At 43.8% G+C, this 18,060-nt stretch overlaps 1 protein-coding gene across 2 annotated transcripts in view; it reads right to left on the bottom strand.

The window, feature by feature from the left end:
• Nucleotides 1–216: 216 nt before the first annotated feature.
• The window catches only part of KLF15 (KLF transcription factor 15), a 30,732-nt gene continuing 12,888 nt past the window's right edge, over nt 217–18,060 (bottom strand). For both annotated transcript variants that reach the window (XM_053296162.1, XM_053296163.1), the window contains exon 3: nt 217–4,267. In XM_053296162.1, the coding sequence (XP_053152137.1) occupies nt 4,099–4,267 (169 nt within the window). In that variant the 3' untranslated portion in view covers nt 217–4,098. The remainder of the gene's footprint in view (nt 4,268–18,060) is intronic.

The raw sequence follows: 18,060 nt of genomic DNA, 5'->3' as shown, positions 1-18,060 counted from the left end.
AATAGGCAAAATCAGAGTGGGCGAGGATGGGTCACTGGGCCCAATGCACACATAATATCAATTTAATATTTTGCCTAGTTGCTAAAATGCCACATGTTGGATGTTCTGCTGAGAGCACTAACCAGCATTACCGCTTGTTACCACTACCACTGAGGCTTCATGAACTCCTCAAGAGCTTGTCAACATTGGTACAGAAACCAAGGAAAGCACATAACATTATTTGTAAAATTTCAGTTATCTTTTTATTGTCAAAGTAAATATATTTTATGAAGAACAAAAAAAATATACAGAATTGTAACTTATGTACACTGGCTTTAAAGATATTCTTTTGTTTCCAATTTACACATTTTTTCATATGTTATTAAAAGATATTTTATATAGATATGCAATATGTACAATTTTATTTACATACATTCATAGGATGTGAGATAAAAAACCAGTCAATACAAGAGAGATTAATTTATATTTATTTCAGGAGGACAAAAGGAATGCATTCCTAGAGGAAAGTAGTGGAGCTATTGCTCCTCCTTGGCGGCATGGTCTCCATTTTGACCTACTAATGCTAGAATTGCAGTGTTTTATTTCCCATTTGGCTGACAAAGAGACAGAGAAAGCACAATCCAGTAGGAGTTAGTTGTGGCCAACTCCCATTACAATCTAAGCGACTTTGTTAACTACAACTAATCCTGTTCAATGGATTTCATTGGCTAATGTTTGCTGAGATGACTGTGCCTATAAACAGCATCTGTGATCAAAGAGGAGATGCAATGTCCTTTATAAAACAATCTTCTCTAATTATTGAATTCTATTTTTCTAGAAAGCTTCCTACAAACAGCAGAATACAAAACATAAAAGAAATGTTTCCTAACACAATAATTTTGCTGCCAGCATTGGATAATATGCATACATATATGTATACACATACATTCCCTTTTTTAAGCCCTTAGGATTGCTACCATACTAGCTGGCTTGAACACCAGATGCCCCAGTTGCATTGCTTTCTGAAGAGTGGCCTGTGAGGATACTCCATACTTGGGTACTGCTTGCTGCCTCCGAAAGTGCTTTCACAAAACATTCACTAAGTCTCAAGTCCTTCCACCCCGCCCAAAAGATATAACCATTTTTATTCTTTATTGTAAACATGGGGACATGGGCCCAGCATTTCTTCACATTTCTGTCTGGGAAGATGCTAAGCAATCACAGTTACTGATGTCACAGTGGCTTTAGAAGCCATGGTAGGATGAAGCAAATGCTTTTCGCAAGAGGTGCTTGGATCCTTGCAGAAATAGCACTTGTGCAATACTAGGGGTGTGCACAGAACCGCCAACTGCGGTCCGGAACTGGGGTGGGGGGTACCTTTAAGAGCGGTGGGAGGGTTTACTTACCCCTCCCGCTGCTTTCCCGCTCTGTCGCCGTAATCCTAAGAGTAATTGGGGCGGCAGGATACCTCCCTGCCGCCCCTTCCCCGACTTTGCTGGGAAAACTCCCAGCAGTCCTTTGTGCACGCACGTCACAAAGACTTTGGGCAATCATGCACTACAATGGAAGCTGCGCAGCTCCCAGCAGCAAACTTCGCTAAGTACCCCTCCCCTTAGATGGGGTTAATGGAGCGAGAGCTCCATTAACCGTATCTTTTTGCTCGTGTGTTGCTGTGGCGTGCAGCGACACATGAGTAGACCCCAACCAGGAGGCTGCAAGCAGACTCGTGCAGGGCATCCTGGAACTTCCAGGGGCCGCACAGTCCCCCATCCCCGGAGCCTCCACTGGCTCCATGACGGAGCCGGCAGTCATGTTGGTGGCCAATCCAGCCGCCCAGGGCTGTCTTTTGATCATCTACAGGGAGAGCGGGCTAAGCCAACTCTCCCTGCAAACCCCCTTACGGCTCTTCACATTGATCATGTAAAGAGCCTCTATATCTCTTTGCTCTAGTGAAGGACCTGTTTAAGGCAAATGATAAGCACCATCTCTGCAAACATGTGGGCATCATTCCTTTCCACTGTGCAATCTGCTGTATAGCAGACTGGCCAATCAATAATTTTGGGCTCCAGGGGAAGCCAATACTCAATGCTTCCCTCCGGCACCAAGCAACCCCCACCCACCATCAAGTCACTCTCAACCTTTTTTGGAGTCTATAGGAGAAGACTTTGTAGTGGCGGGATTAAGAACCACTTCCTTTACTCTTTGGTCTCCTGCTGAACTTTTCAGCAAAGGAAAAGACTCTGGGGAAGTGGTTCGATACCCTGGAAAGGTAGGCCTCACTAATCCTGTTGACTTACCCTGGAAAGGTAGGCCTCACTAATCCCTCTTAAAGATTGTAAGTGGCTGGGTGTGGCTTATATTACTCGATGGTGAAAAGCTTTCCTTCTGGCACATTTAATTTGGCAAGAGCTATAGGATTTGTTGTGGGGAGGGGAAATACTGCCAGCTTCCCAGATACTAGAAAAGAAGCAACAATCATTTCTGCCTTTTCAGTCACAGGAACATAGGAAACTGCCATCTACTGAGTCAGACCATTGGTCTATCTAGCTCAGTATTGTCTTCACAGACTGGCAGCGGCTTCTCCAAGGTTCCAGGCAGGAATCTCTCTCAGCCCTATCTTGGAGAAGCCAGGGAGGGAACTTGGAACCTTCTGCTCTTCCCAGAGCGGCTTCATCCCCTGAGGGGAATATCTTGCAGTGCTCACACATCAAGTTTCCCATTCATATGCAACCAGGGCAGACCCTGCTTAGCTATGGGGACAAGTCATGCTTGCTACCACAAGACCAGCTCTCATTCAGTCTTGGGATAATGAACATATGTGAGGGGCATCTCAGTAGCAGGCCCCCTATCAATCTATGCCCATTCATTAAAATGTCTGAAGGGAGCGCCATGGCCATTTGGTATCCCCAGACTGAATGAATGAAAGGGCTGGTATGTTTATAACATGAGGGAGATTGGGCAAGGGATAAATACACACTCTCTCTCTCACTCTCTCTCTCTCTCACACACACACACACACATGCACACACACACCCCTTGGATTGCCAGCTATTGATTTCAAAAATACTGGCCTCTGAGTGGGTACCATTGGTGGATTAACAAAGAGGCAGAGTAGGCATTTGCTTATGGTGGCAAAATTTGAGGAGCATCAAACTTTGCCCCTCCTCAAATTTTGCCACCCCTCTCTGTGGGCAGCGGCGGCTGCAGAAAGGGTGGATTGAGCGAGGAGAAAGTCCCCCCTTTTACCGTATTTTAAAAAGGCAAACCTTTTTTCTTTAAGGTTAAAGGGTGGCAAAAGCCTTTTTGCCTATGGGTGGCAAAAAGCTTAATCCGCCCCTGGTGGGGCCAGAGAGAGAAGCTAAGGCAGAGCCTGGCAGGATGGGGTGAAACCTGAAGGAACCTTATTGGTCGAGAGAGGATCCAGGGTAGAATTTAGCAGGTCAGGGGTCATGAGAAGAAATGGGTGAATTAGGGTGGAACTTGTCAAAATTTGGCAGTTTGTAGGCAGAATCTGGAATTTATTGGCTTTTCAGACTGAAATATGGGTACTGAGAGAACACGGTTTCACTGCTTAGATTACTAAAAGGTAGGCTGATTTGGAACCCTACCCACTGCCCAAAATGGCTCCTGTTGCTCATTTTCATTTGCTACTCCCTTCAGATCCCTGTCTCAGGAGCTGCGCCACCATCGCCGCCCACAAAAACCTACCCTCAAAAAACAAAGGAGTTGTTTCTGTACAATAAGGAATTTGCTGTTTCCAAACTGAACAAATAGGCCAACTTAATAAAAACTCACAATGAATAGCCCTGTACATGAGCAAAGCCCTCAGGAATGCCAGAACTATAATTAACTAGCAGCAACTAGCCCATAAATTATCATGGTGCAGGAGAAAACAGCTAAAAATAAAACACTGTAATTTTCAAAGGGAGAAGCAGCAGAAAAGAGAAGGAAAGAAATAAGGCGAAGGGGGTGGTTGGTGAAAAATAAGAGGTGCATGTGTGAAGTAATAGCTTTGGCTGTTATATGGAGACAAATAAATTATCATGAGAAGGATTCTGAACAAAGTGCTGCCAGCGGCTGTTCTTGGGTGGACAGGTGAAAAGGGGCAGGCGGGAAACATCAGTTTACTGAGCGCATAGAACGACTGCTTCGAGGAAACCGGTGAACTTTGACATGCTTGGACAAGTGGTCACTTCGCGCAAACTTCTTCTCACACACAGGGCACTGATAAGGCTTCACTCCAGAGTGGGAGCGCCGATGCCGAGAGAGCTCATCTGAACGGGAGAACCTGACCGTGAACAAGAAAAGAAACATACCGGCCGTCAGCTGGTTGCTTTTGGTTCCGGGGCTGATGTCAAGACATCAACAAACATAGACAATACTACAGAGCATTTTTATATTGCTTTCATATATGTTATCTCAGTTGTGCTTACACCAGGCTTGTAGGTGGTTCAGAAATAATATCTCCATGTTACAGATGGGAGACTGAGGCTGAGAAACAGTGGCTTGTCAAAGGCCACATAGGGTGTCTTCACATCTACCTTCTCAAACGGTCATTGACTTCAGCAGTAAAGTGCTTCTTTTTGTACCATCCACACTGCTTCTTAGATCATATTCTTAGCTACTACATGACACCAGCTCTTCTCATGTATATGTGTACTTGAACATAGAATATATGAGCTACATGTAAAAAAAGAAGAAGAGTGCATGCATATATGCATGCGCTTTAAAATATGCATGAGTAGCAATTGGGCTTGTATGTATTTTAAAGTAACTAAAGAACAAGCATTTAGTACTCTGGTAAGAACCAAACATATTTCAGAGAGAGAGAGAGAGTTTTATGACTGTCATATCCCTTTGTGTCCCAAAATAACCCTGGCTGACATCCATATTAATGCTAAGTGTGAATGACAAATGAAGGGATTTTTGTACTTCCTCTGAAACCCTCTGTGCCTTCTGAAAATATGTCTCTGAGGGTCACACAACCTTCAGGGTCATATTTTCAGGAGGCACAGTGGCCTTTAGAAGGAAGGGGAGATTGGCAAAAATTGCCACTCCTCTGAAGCACAGGCACAATGTAAATTAATACCAGCTCCTGCTTTTAAGGGCTGTCTGTCCTTTACTCCCGGGAATAAAAGCTCAATAGTATCTAGTATTTTCACTTGTGGCACAAATGAGCAGGCTCAAACTATTCAAATCCAGTATTTCTATGGATACTAGCATCCACTACAGCTCCATAGTATCCAGTATTTCTGGATTTTTTAAATATCTGACAGATATAAAACTCAACACTTCCCAGACTATTTTTAAGGGACAAATTGATTAGATAGCAGTCAGAGCAAAGCTGCTAATGACAGTAATAGACGTTTCAATTCTGGGGCTAAGAGCAACTTTGGGGACATGTTTTCCACTAGAACTGTCACATGGAGGAAAGGGCTAAATATGCCTTCCAGGGCCAGAACAGGTCCCTTTTGAAGTTGCTATTTTGATTTTAAAAAACAAAACAAAACACAGAAGCACGTTTAGTTTCATGTATAGTTTGACCCTCAGGCAGAGTCCACCTACTCTCAGAGAAGGGCAAATAAAACTCTTTTAAAATATAAATTTGGGGATGGATTCATGAAGGGTTGCAAGCAGAGGGATCATGCAGAGAGTTAATAAAAATAGTGTGCTTCAAATGATGGTGTCATAAAGTGGGTATCAGCCGGAACAGTAGCAAAAACTGGCACAGAAAAGAATTCCTAAGAAGTGCTATCAGCTGTTCGTAGCAAATAAATGAAGTCGTGGTCATTTGCTAACTGAAAATTAAGAGAGAGTGGGACTTCCTAACACATATTTGTGTGAAAAGTTGGTACACTATTGTGCTTCCATTGTAAATGGCTTTCTTTTTTAATGGAAGAGAAAATTCATTTTCTAAAGCAGGTCTTATTTACATCTTTTCATTAGAGATCAGCTTGTGCCAGGAACTCAGTGGGCAATCAGAATCCAAATGCTGTCAATAATGGTTTGATGCTTGGATTTATTTCTGCTTCTGTTTTAATTCTATTCTTCCTTATAAAAACATGGCAAACCTTTCATACTTCCAAGTATTTGCCTCAACTAAACAGAGATTTCTCACTGTCTGTGTAGATTCTCTGATATTTGTTTAGCATAACTGAGCAAAGTCAGAAATGTTGAGTCCCTTGGAATTTGCCTTTATTGTGCTTTAGCTCAAAGCAGAAGTTTGGGGGGCGGGGAGAGAGAGAGATGTGTGCATGCCAATCCAAGATATGTGTTATTTGAGCCATGGAAAGCAACGTGAGTTAATATGATAAAAATATACTTTGCATCATAACTAAGCCTAGTTGATCAGGTAACAATGTTGCTATGCTGTTGCCCGGTATACTCGGAAAGATCATCTTACTATACCTACAGAAATAAACTCAAGACTTCATATGTGCTTACAAAAAGCAACCTAAAGGTTACAACATATGAAAGAGGTAGAATCCTATGGGCTGTTATGTAAAGCTCTTTCACAACAACAATCTGCTAAATGTATTGCAATTTTTAATTTGATCATTTTGGACTTGTATTTGTCATATCAATTTTTTATTTGATCATTTTGGACTTGTATTTGTCATATCATTTTATGGTGTATGGAATAATGCCACATACTGAGGTTTTCACACGACCGAGGTGGGGGAGGAGACTGGGCCCAACTCACCTCCCCCCTCCCCCCTGCCAGATGATGAAGTAAATATTTCTGGGCGTGCGGCACAGATCATCTGGAAGCACAGACCATGCTCCAAGATTACCCATGCTGCACCAAGCAGCATGGATCTCTAGAGGCTGGGACGACACATATCCCTCAATGCACCGTGTGGCAACTGTGGTGCATTGGGGATTCCCCTGGAAGATCATCTTCCCCTAGAAGATCATTGGGGTCCACGTGGATCCCAGCAGTTCTCACAGGCATCCAAGCCTGGGCTTGGCTGCTTGTAAGAACCATCTTATTATCTGTAATGGTTTAGGCTAAGAGCTAGTTACTCTGTGGCTATAGCTACCTTAAGTGGTGCAGTGGGGAAATACTTGACTAACAAGCAGAAGGTTGCCATTTCGAATCCCTGCTGCTACTATATCAGGCAGCAGTGATATAGGAAGTAGGGATGTGCACGGAACCACGGAGGTGTGGTCAGGCACTGGGGGGAGTGTCACTTTAAGGGCGGGGGGGTAGTACTTACCCCTCCCGCCACTCTTCCCTCTCCGGCACTCGTCTTTAAACAAACGTTTTTGGGGCAGCAGGGTTCCTTCCTGCCGCCCCTGCCCCCATCGTTGGCTGCAAAGTTCTGAAGTAAGTATAAGCTGGCGCTACGCATGCGCCTGGCACGGCATGCGCACACCCATTGTCACCGCCGGCGCGCGCACGCCGCATACATCATGCACACGCGCCGGCGGCAACAACGGAGGTGTGCGCACCACGCCGAGCGCATGCGTAGCACCAGAGCGCCAGAGGGAGAAGAGCGGTGGGAGGGGTAAGTACTACCCCCCGCCCTTAAAGTGACACTCCCCCCCACTGCCAGACCGTTGGACTGGCCAAATTCCAGACCAGTCCGGAGGCCTTTTCCATGGCTCTGGACCGGTCCGGGCACACCACTAATAGGAAGATGCTGAAAGGCATCATCTCACACTGCGTGGGAAGAGGCAATGGTAAACCCCTCCTGTATTCTACCAAAGAAAACCACAGGGCTCTGTGGGCATCAGGAGTTGAAATCAACTTGATGGCACACTTTACCTTTACTGGACACACAAGTAGTAGGCCTATTGACCTATGTGGTTCAGCTAGTCCCAGTGAAAACGTACTTCAATGAGATTTAAGCATCCAAATTGTGCACAGATTTTTAAAACTGACTTTTACAGTTTTCAGGGAATACTAGGGATTACTGATCTGGCAAAGGGAATGTGGTGGTCCGCAAAGAATAAACAAACCAGGCTAGCAGTCTGTAGCGAAACAGCATTCAGGATCACTGTACTAACTGATACAAAGAGAATGTTGTCTCTTGTTGTGTCTTATGTAATATAATAAACCTATAGTGCAGTCTGGATTAACAGTGTCAGCAAATGTGTGGTATGAAGAGCAGTTCCACCCCACATGTTCCCTGAATGGTGATGATAGCAAGAAAATATTGTACTTTCTTATGGTATGACTGCCACATAGGTAGGCATTTGAAAAGCTTGCAAATTAAAATGAACTCCTGCTTTCCAGTACAGCTACACTGAATGCACTAGGTGAAAGAATAGGATGCTAGGTTGGCATATTCTCTGTCTCTTACATAAGTGTCAGTCAAACAACTGCTATTCGCCACCTCTAAACTATAGTGTCTTGACTTGCATCTTGTAATGACACAGAACATATGCAGACTGCTACTTACTGTAGCAACCCTTCTTCTCTCCCTTTGCCCCATGTGTTCAGTACAGGTGCATCAGAGTGTAGAAGGAATCAAATTCCATGAGGCATTAGTCAGTGTCCACTCTGGAAAAGGCCTTCAGCATTTTCCACTATTATTTTTGCTCCCATAGACCACCTGAAAGCACACTATGGGCCACTAGTTGCCCATTTAAGAATCACTGCATTAGAACAGTGTTTTCCCATTCCTGCCAGTGGTTTTTGCAGGCAAAAAAATAATAGCAATAACAAAGGCCAAGATCACATTCCTAGATCTGCATGTAGAAGACACTAGCATGCACATCACCCAATACTACATTTTTCTTAAATTTCACTGTCTAAATTTTCAGTGAAATAAGAAAGAAATAATTCACATAAATGAGTAAGCCTCTGAAGGGATAGTTAACATCTTGCGTTCCATGGACTGTTATATAAAAATTCAGGTATCACATCCTAAAATATCAAGTAAGGGGATTAAATATCGATTTCATAGGTCAAATGCCAACCCTGGAATTGGATATTTGCATTTCAGCATGAAATTTGAGTTCAAGTATGTGCAGATTCCAAATTGGCTTTTTGAATGCAGAATTAATTTCAGAGTTAGTTATGGCCAGCCAACAACTACTCCTACAGATCTCTTTCCTAATGGTAAGCCCACCGCTCCTTCCATTTGCTTTTTGCCTGCTGTTTCTTCCTAATCTTAGGACATAGTCGGTATACACACACGCACACACAGAGACACACAATATTTGTAACATTAAAATACATCCATAGAGATGTAGTGCAACTGAATTACAGCAAGCCTAAATGATGCTGGCATTTGTGGACTACTGCAGACATTTGCTCTGACATATGCTGTTACAGAGTTCATTTCTCTGAGCTGCAGCATCACTTCTGCTGACTCACACACAGGTTTAAGAAATCACAGAAAAATATGCCTTCGGAAGGGACATATTTCCCATGCAGGGGGAATTGTCTGATTGTGCAGAACATCCTGATAATTTCTCATATAGGGTATCATAGTGGTAGAACAGTAAGGAGAACTATTAATGTAATGGAAAATGAGTCAGGACTGGCTCAACTATACTCCAGAGTCAGGCATTACTTGGGCTGGAGCTGAGCACCTTAGCCGCCCCCCCCACCCCCCACCCCCCCACCCCGCTTTGCAGGGACGGCAGCCTGGGACCATCACAGGAGTAAAAAGGTTTCAAGGACAGAACTGGCCACCTCACCCACCATGGCTGGCAAATGGATCCCTCTAAATAGGAAGCACTATACAGCGCTTCCTGTCTGAGCTGGGATTTGCTTGAGCAACAAGGCCTCCTTTGCTCTGGTGCATTCCTGTGACTTCTGGACTGAGCTGGCCCCTCCGTCCCTCCCTCCCTCCTGCAACTGCCACCATAGACCATCTTGCTCTGAGGGGAGGCGAGACAGCACAGCCTATCAGATGTGCAACATGTAAACACCTTGCCCTTAGCCCTACTCACACTCTATGTTCACACATGCCCAATCTGTGTACTGTGTACACATGTACAGATCTGTATGCATGTACAGTTATTCACACATTCTGTTCAACACACCTAAGTAGTACACCTCCTATCTGCACGCTGCATTTGAGGGGGTCTGTAGCCAGATTCATTTTTTAAAGTGAATGCATGTACAGTCATTCACACAAAGTCATATACATGTGTACAGACATTTGTACGCATGTGCAATGTAATGTCTATACGGGCCTTTAAAGTGTTTTTGTTGTTTGTTGCACAGGGGTTTTTTATGCTTATTGTGTTAATGCTGTTATGTAAACCATTATATGGCTTAGCATTACATATACATATAACCATTACATATTAAGCTAATATAGGGCTTGGTGGTATAAAGCTATCAGCAAGCCTCCATGTATTGCTTTCTGTCTGCCACCTAATCTATGCTGGCTGTTAGTGAGAGCAGTACTAAAACCACCGATCAGCAATCCTGGATCACACTGCTGTCAATCCAGCTGCTGCATTACTTGTACTTCTCTAAAGGATACCATCACCTTTAGCAGAATCGCTACCAAGGGAGTCTATTACATCAGAAAACACCTCACTTGTACTTCCACCTATGTCATTTATGTTACAGAATGCAAATGTCCAGACTGTCACATGCAATATGTAAGCAGAACATTCACAGACTATCTGTGGTTTCAGGAACCACAAGTCTACCATCTTAACAAAGAAATTGGAACTACCTGTGGCCAAACATATCTCTATTCAAGCAACCATAGGCCCGCCGATATGGAAATATTTCCTACTGAGCAACAGTCACATCATGAGACGCTGGGCAAACAAGAACATTTTTGGATGTATAGACTCAAGACTTTCACACCTCATGGGCTGATAACACAGAGAATTCATATGCAACATCTGTCTATCATTCTTGCCCTGTCACCTGTCCTACAACTCTGCTAACACAGCATTCTTAATTGCCACCTTGTGAACTGTATGGTGTGTTTTCAAAACAAAACAAACAATATCTATGGCTGATGAAGGGATAAGCCAAAATGTTCAACTTAAATGTGGTTTCCTCTAACTCTGTTGTCAGTCTTCTATTTGTGATAGATAGATAGATAGATAGATAGATAGATAGATAGATAGATAGATAGATAGATAGATAGATAGATAGATAGATGCAAATGGTCACAGCGATGGGAGCTGTGGCTGTGATTTCACTCCCTCCTTTACATATATACAGGCAAATGTCTGAACAGTGCTATGGTGTTTTTATATGTTACAGTGTGGGAGCGGCTCATCATAAGGAAGTGGCTGTAATGCAAGTAAAGCAACATCTTGACTAGCACAACTTGTAAAGTGAACAACTGAAGGTAGATAATACATTCGCCAGTCTACGAAATGAACCAACAACTATTGCTGCTACTGCTGAAGTAATCATGCTACAAACAGGAGGAGGAGAGCCAGCGTGGTGTAGTGGTTAGAGTGCTGGACTAGGACCGGGGAGACCCAAGTTCAAACCCCTTTTCAGCCATGATACTTGCTGTGTGACTCTGGGCCAGTCACTTCTCTCTCAGCCTAACCTACTTCACAGGGTTGTTGTGAGGAGAAACCTAAGTATGTAGTACACCACTCTGGGCTTGTTGGAGGAAGAGTGGGATATACAATGTTAATAATAGTAATAATATATCACAAGGTGAAGAAAAGCAATAAGGAGAAGCCAAGAGGTACAAAAAGAAACTGGGATCAGGTTTTCCAGTGTGTTTTGAACATCTGGCTCCTTTCTTGAGGGAAACTACTCAACATCTAATTGGTAATAGTATTGAGAAGATGTTTCCTTCTCTTGATGATGATGATGATGATGATGATGATGATCAAAAAATGTTATTTATATGGCCACTTCATAACAAATTGTTCTCTGGGCAGCTCTCAAAATAATAAACAAAATTCAAACAAAGTAGCTACCCAATCTATTGGCTTGTTCAACTGTTAAATTGTAAACTAGTCCTTCAAATGCTGCAGATTCTACAAAAGTATGAGGCTTTGGTGATAAGGAAACATAGAATTTTAAATAAATAAATAAATAAATAAATAAATAAATAAATAGGCAAGCAGAGTGAAAACTCTTTTCTCTTTCCAGAAAAAGGTGTACTTTCCATAATTTTGGCTTCAATTGGTCTGTTACTGATTAGATGCTGAGTAGTTTTCGCTGCAAAAGCAGATGGATGCTCAAACTGGAAAACCAACTTGTTAATAGATCTTGATGCACCTATTGGCATCTTCACATTTCTTCCATTCTTCTCATATTTCATGGGGCTTGCTTTCAGGTAAATTGCTGCAAAAGCAAGGGGCAAAGATGGTTTGTTTTCCCCCTTAGCTGTTATTTTTAACTTTTATTCACTGCACCCTAAGTGAATAGGCAACCTTTGCACTGGGCTGTGCTCTTGGACCTGCCATAACTACTAGGCATCATCCCCTGATTCCACCCCATGCCCACTCTGGAGAGGGGCTGTAGCTGAGAACACAGGCTTTACATGCAGAAGATTCAGTTCCTGGCATGTGAAGGTACGATTGGGAAAGATCCCTGACTAAGAGACTGGATAGTCACTGCAATCAGTGTAGACAACACTGACCTAGATGGTCACTTCCTCCTTACCTAGGCATGTTGTAATGCACATGCACATACTGCACCCAAGCAGGTACCATTTTGGGTTTTTGTTTTTCAAAGGTTGGCATCTCTTCACACAACACATGATTAATCTATGGAATTCTCTGTGCCATGGGATGTGGTTATGGCTACCAGCTTGGATGGCTTTAAAAGACAAATTCATAGACAGGTCTATGGATGGCTGCTAGTCTTGATGGCTATAGGCTACTTCCAGATTTAGAGGCAGGTCCTTTTGAAAACCAGTTGCATGGGAGCAATGGCAGAAGAGAGGGCGTACTTTCATCTCCTGGTTGTAGGCTTCCCAGAGGCATCTGGTGGGCCACTGTGGGAAAGAGAGTGCTAGATAGGTGTGGGAAAGAGAGTGCTAGACTAGATAGGCTTTGGGCCTGATCCACCAAGGTGCTTCTTATGTGATGTTCTTATGTTCACTGTAACCAGTATCAGAATGCAGAAGTGGCTTGAAACTGTAGATTTCAATTTCACTATTGAGAAGAAGGAACCATTTTACCTCTGCCCACAGCTAAGTGTTATGTTTCCATTCACACCAGAGGTGGGTTTTTTTTCTTTCTTTCATTGCTCTTTGCACAGATTTTCTTCTTTAGTTTTAAACTTGAGTGCTTCTGCTCAGAAAAGAAATCCAACCCTTATTGGCACAAAGAAGAAAGGAAAAACTAGAGGAAAAATACCAGAAGTATCGTGGGTTTGTATGTTCATTGGGGATACTCAAGAGAACTGGAAAAGAACAGAGGCTCCAGATGTACTCAGCCCAGTCATGTGAGGTCCCATTTCTCTCTGAACTTCTGAAAAGTAAATATGCGCCACTGATAAAAGGAGACTGAGTAATTCTGGGCTCAGTTGGCCCTTGCTACTTGCTGATCTGACTTTGATGTCCAAGAAGAACACACACCATGTGCTAACATCTCAGACTTATCCTAAAGAGAGGTGTACTTGAAGAAAACAAGCCTCTGGGAAATGCTTGTCCACCTACTCCTTCCCTTTTTTAACAATTCTCAGCGGCAAAGGTCTGGATTGAGATCAGAACTGCACCAGCATGGAGGTGGGATTAGATCTGAGGCTTTAAGATTTCCTAAGTGCCCTGATCTAGACATGAGGAAAGATCTGGCAAAATTTCCAGGCTAGTTTGTTGCGAATGATAAATCTTTGCTGTATGCAATGGCTGACATGATGAGGAAAATTACTTAAGGGGCATTGCCTAACTTGTCCTTTTAATTTCAGTGGAACAACTTTGAGTAATTTTCCTCATCATGTCAACCAATGTAATTAATTCTTAATTGATCCTTAATCTAAGAGTCATTCGTGTGCTACCCAAGCTGGCTGATGTGTATTTAGCTGTTAAGGGTGATTACAGAAGATTGCAGGCAGAAGATTAGCTTCCAAGAGCAGGTTAGCTTCCAAGAGCAGAATTCTGGTCATGTCTGGGTTCTATCCTACCTGTCAGCCATTTGACCACCACTGGTCAAATCAACATATGTGGAGAGAAGCCTCCAAATGGTACAAGTGGTGAGGTAAAGTCTGAGAGTCATGCTTGGAGCCGCCACTTGCCTACGAACATCATGGCTGGTTAGACTTCTCTTGCCATGGCAATGCAGCCAAGCCTGCCCCTCTGTGAGATCTGGAAATCTCACGGGAGTTGGGAGTGCCACTGAGTGCATGAGCTTGTAAGTGGGGGGGAGGGAAGCAGCCAATAGGGAGGCTACTCCTACTCTGAGTCACAGAGTCAGAAAGAAGCAGATGTTGCCCCCCTTTCCTGCACATTTGAGGCCACAGTAACTACCGAAAGTGCCCCTCTCTTGTGTTCCCCCAGTATCTAGGGCTGCGTGGGGCAGGAGACTCAGCTGCCTCCTCCTCTTCATCAGTGGTTGTCAGGTGAGGCCCACATAATGCACAGCTGAAAGATGCTCCCAGAATGCCCCTCTTTGTGCTGACCACTCATTCAAGTAGTTAAATATGAATATCAGCTGATTTAGGTAATGCATGCATTGGCTCAAAATTGCCCACAAAAGGTAACACTAATCCAAAGGATGAAAACTCTGAATTTTGCAGGTTCAAGATATGGTGATCCACAGGATGTTCAGTCAATTATTGATTAAAGAATGTGGAAGCACTCTGGTGAATAATATTCTGAAGCACCACACCTTTCAGATTCACATCACAGTTCCACCTATACCAGGCCGATAGAGCCTGAGGCCCACCAAACAACACAGCTCACCAGCCATGTATCATGGCCTAGGAGGTGCTTGGTACCCCTCTGTTTCTGAAGACAGGCAAGCATCAAAAACACAAAGAGGCGGGTCTCACGATCGGTGAGACCCGCTTTTGCCGATACTGCGGAGAGAGTGGGCTATCTCTGCAGGAGCCCTGGGCATCCGTATCGGCCACCCACACGATTGCCGGCTCCGTGACGGAGCCGGTGGGGGCTAGGGGGAGCGGGGCCAATTGGCTCCGGCAAGGTCCAACATGCCCTGTGCGAGCGCGCAGGGCATGATGGCAAGACCCCCGGAGCCGGGAGGTGGCTTTTTGCCTCCCCTCTGGGAGTCTCCTCATGAGTAGCCACGCCACGGAGCCGTGGCTACTCACGATCCAATAGCCCGGGTTTGTGGAGCACTCACTCCACAAACCCGGGCTAAGGGGCGGGCAACTTGAGCAGGTTAGCTGCTCAAGAACCACCGGGCTCGCAGCCGAGCCTGGTGGTTCTTACGATTAGCAAAAATTGGGCTAGGCTCTCCTAGCCCAATTTTTGCTAATCGTGAGAATAGCCCCAAAGTCTATCAAGCCCTTGGGCCACCATAGATGGTTGATGGACTGTATTTGACTTAGCCTATGCTCATACAATCATGCAAACAGCCATACAGGTGGCCCTTGTTATCTGCGGTCCTGGCAGCCCAGTTTTGCATATCCATGGTTAGGATATACACCTTGCCTTGTTATCAAAAAATAGTTAAAATTTGTCTATCTGCAGTTCCGAGGTGCCTGGAAATGACCTCTGAGGTAATTTCTAGCCACCATTTTTCTGAATGGAGTCATCTTGTTGTTCTTTCCTTTTAAAAGAGAAAAAATCCCATGATTTTTTGTGGAAAATCTACAGAAGGGGGGGGGCATTGCTGGACAGCTGGAGGCCTGGAGCATGGTACGTTACTTCCTTACTCTCTTTTCTGCTGGTTTTTTGTTTTGTTTTTTTGCACCCTCCAGGAACCTAATCCCCCAGTTCTCATTCACTCAACGTCTCGCTATCCATGCTTATAGGTGAGAACCTGATCCCCACAGATAACAAGGGCTGCCTGTCCATGCAAAATACAAGCAGATTCCCCATCCCACTAATCCAACACAGAGGTATAGCATACTTTGTCATTCTGCCCATGATGGGCAGGCTACCCGTATTTTAAATTTCTACATAACTAGGGACATGCCTTCACTTCTGTGATATGTGTACTGCCATCATGTTTGGAATTGTCGAGAACTTTAGTGTAGTCTAAAGCACTCCACTTTTCATACAGAAGCACTCTTAGATATTCCAGGTCTTTTTCTAGGGAACAGAAACATCAGACCATAGGTCCATCTAGCTCAGTATTGTCTGCACAGGCTAGCAGCAGCTTCTCCAAGGCTGAGGCAGGAATCTCTCTCAGCCCTGTCTTGGAGATGCCAGAGAAGGAACTTGGAACATAGATGCTCTTCCCAGAGCGGCTCCATCCCATAAGAGGAATATCTTACAGTGCTCACACTTCTAGTCTCCCTTTCATATGCAACCAGGGTGGACCCTGCTTACCTCAGGGGACAAGTCATGCTTGCTACCACAAGACCTGCTCTCTTAACACTGCAGAGTTTCACCATGATATGGTAACATCAGAAGTGGAAAACCAGGCAGTAGGAAAATGCAAGTTCCTCTCCTTTTACAGTCCAAATGCCAGAGCCCTTAAACATTGCCCCTTAGATTGTAGATTGAAAGGAGATCATCACATTCTAGCAACCCCTGTGCGTAGATTGTGGTGATCAGATGCACTGATTTGTTTGTTTGTTTGTTTGTTTGTTTGTTTTAGTATCTCATCCACCTTCTAAGAAAACCTCATGCAGATGTATAGTAACCTTTGACTTAGGCCTCATTCTATAGCATACCTAAGATAATTCAGTCCTCTCCATACAGCCTATTACTTGCTCACCCATTGCCCTCTTGACACTTTCACACATGCTATCCATGCTTAGCTTTGACTCTCTGGAAATTAGGAACATAACACATGTTCATGGCTGTAATAAAATACATTCTTAGATGAAAGAATGGGTAAAACAAGAGGATGGAGTCACCTATAGGCCTGACTTGGGCTTGTCAGATTCACAGTCAATTGGCCAGAGAATTCCAATGCTTTAAATAAATTTCTTATCAGCATTTTAAAAACAAATCTGAACTTCAGTCATAATTTCCTCTTGCCCACCTCACACAATTTTTCCATGACAATTTTGACAATATATTTCATAGCTATGGAGTGCAAATACTTATATTCACCTGTAAATGCTATTATCTGTGTAATTGGTTCTTAACATAAGGTCCTCCAGATGTTGCTGAACTACAACTCCCAACTTGTACAACTTCCAGTGGCTGGGGATGCTGGGAGCTGTAGTTCATCAGCATCTGGAGGTAAAAGTAAAGTGTGCCGTCAAGTCGATTTCGACTCCTGGCAACCACAAAGCCCTGTGGTTGTCTTTGGTAGAATACAGGAGGGGTTTACCATTGCCTCCTCCCACGCAGTGTGAGATGATGCCTTTCAGCATCTTCCTATATCGCTGCTGCCTGATACCAGTGGGGATTCAAACCAGCAACCTTCTGCTTGTTAGTCAAGCGTTTCCCTGCTGCACCACAGGAAACCATGAGGAGGCAAACCTTGCAGTTAATTGTAAAATATTGCCATCAAAAACACAGGCAAGAAAAGGCTATGCCTCACATTAATCAAACTGAAGAAGTATGATAAAGTAGGGGGTCATAGCTCTGTGGTAAAGCACTTGCTTTGCATTCAAGATGTCGCCGGGTCAATCTCTGGCATCTCCAGGTAGGGCTGGGAAAGACTCTTCTTCTCTGAAACTCCAGTGAGCAGCTGCCAATCACTATAGATAATACTGACCTAGATGGACCAAAGTTCTGACTATCAAATATATAAGGCAACTTATATAAGAAAATATATAAGGCAACTGCATATATTTTGAACTGGGAAAATACCGCAAATTTTGCTAGTCAAAAATACAAAAACTGTCATTACTAGGCTAAGTAGAATGCCCAATGAAATGTCATGCTCACAAGGGTAACCCACACCTGATATTCCAGAGGAAGCCAGTTGGCAATTAAGCACCAGTTATTCTGCATATAGTCTTGTTTACTTAGAGCCAGCAACACTCAGCGGTTCAGGGACATTCCCCCCACCCCATTTCATTTCTAGATAAGAGGCACAGATATAGATATTTCATACACAGTATTCAGACCCAAGAACAAAATGTAGTGA

The sequence above is a fragment of the Hemicordylus capensis genome, chromosome 2, assembly GCF_027244095.1.
Source record: "Hemicordylus capensis ecotype Gifberg chromosome 2, rHemCap1.1.pri, whole genome shotgun sequence".
Lineage (NCBI taxonomy): Eukaryota > Metazoa > Chordata > Lepidosauria > Squamata > Cordylidae > Hemicordylus > Hemicordylus capensis.
This window is presented reverse-complemented; position numbering and strand designations above follow the sequence as displayed.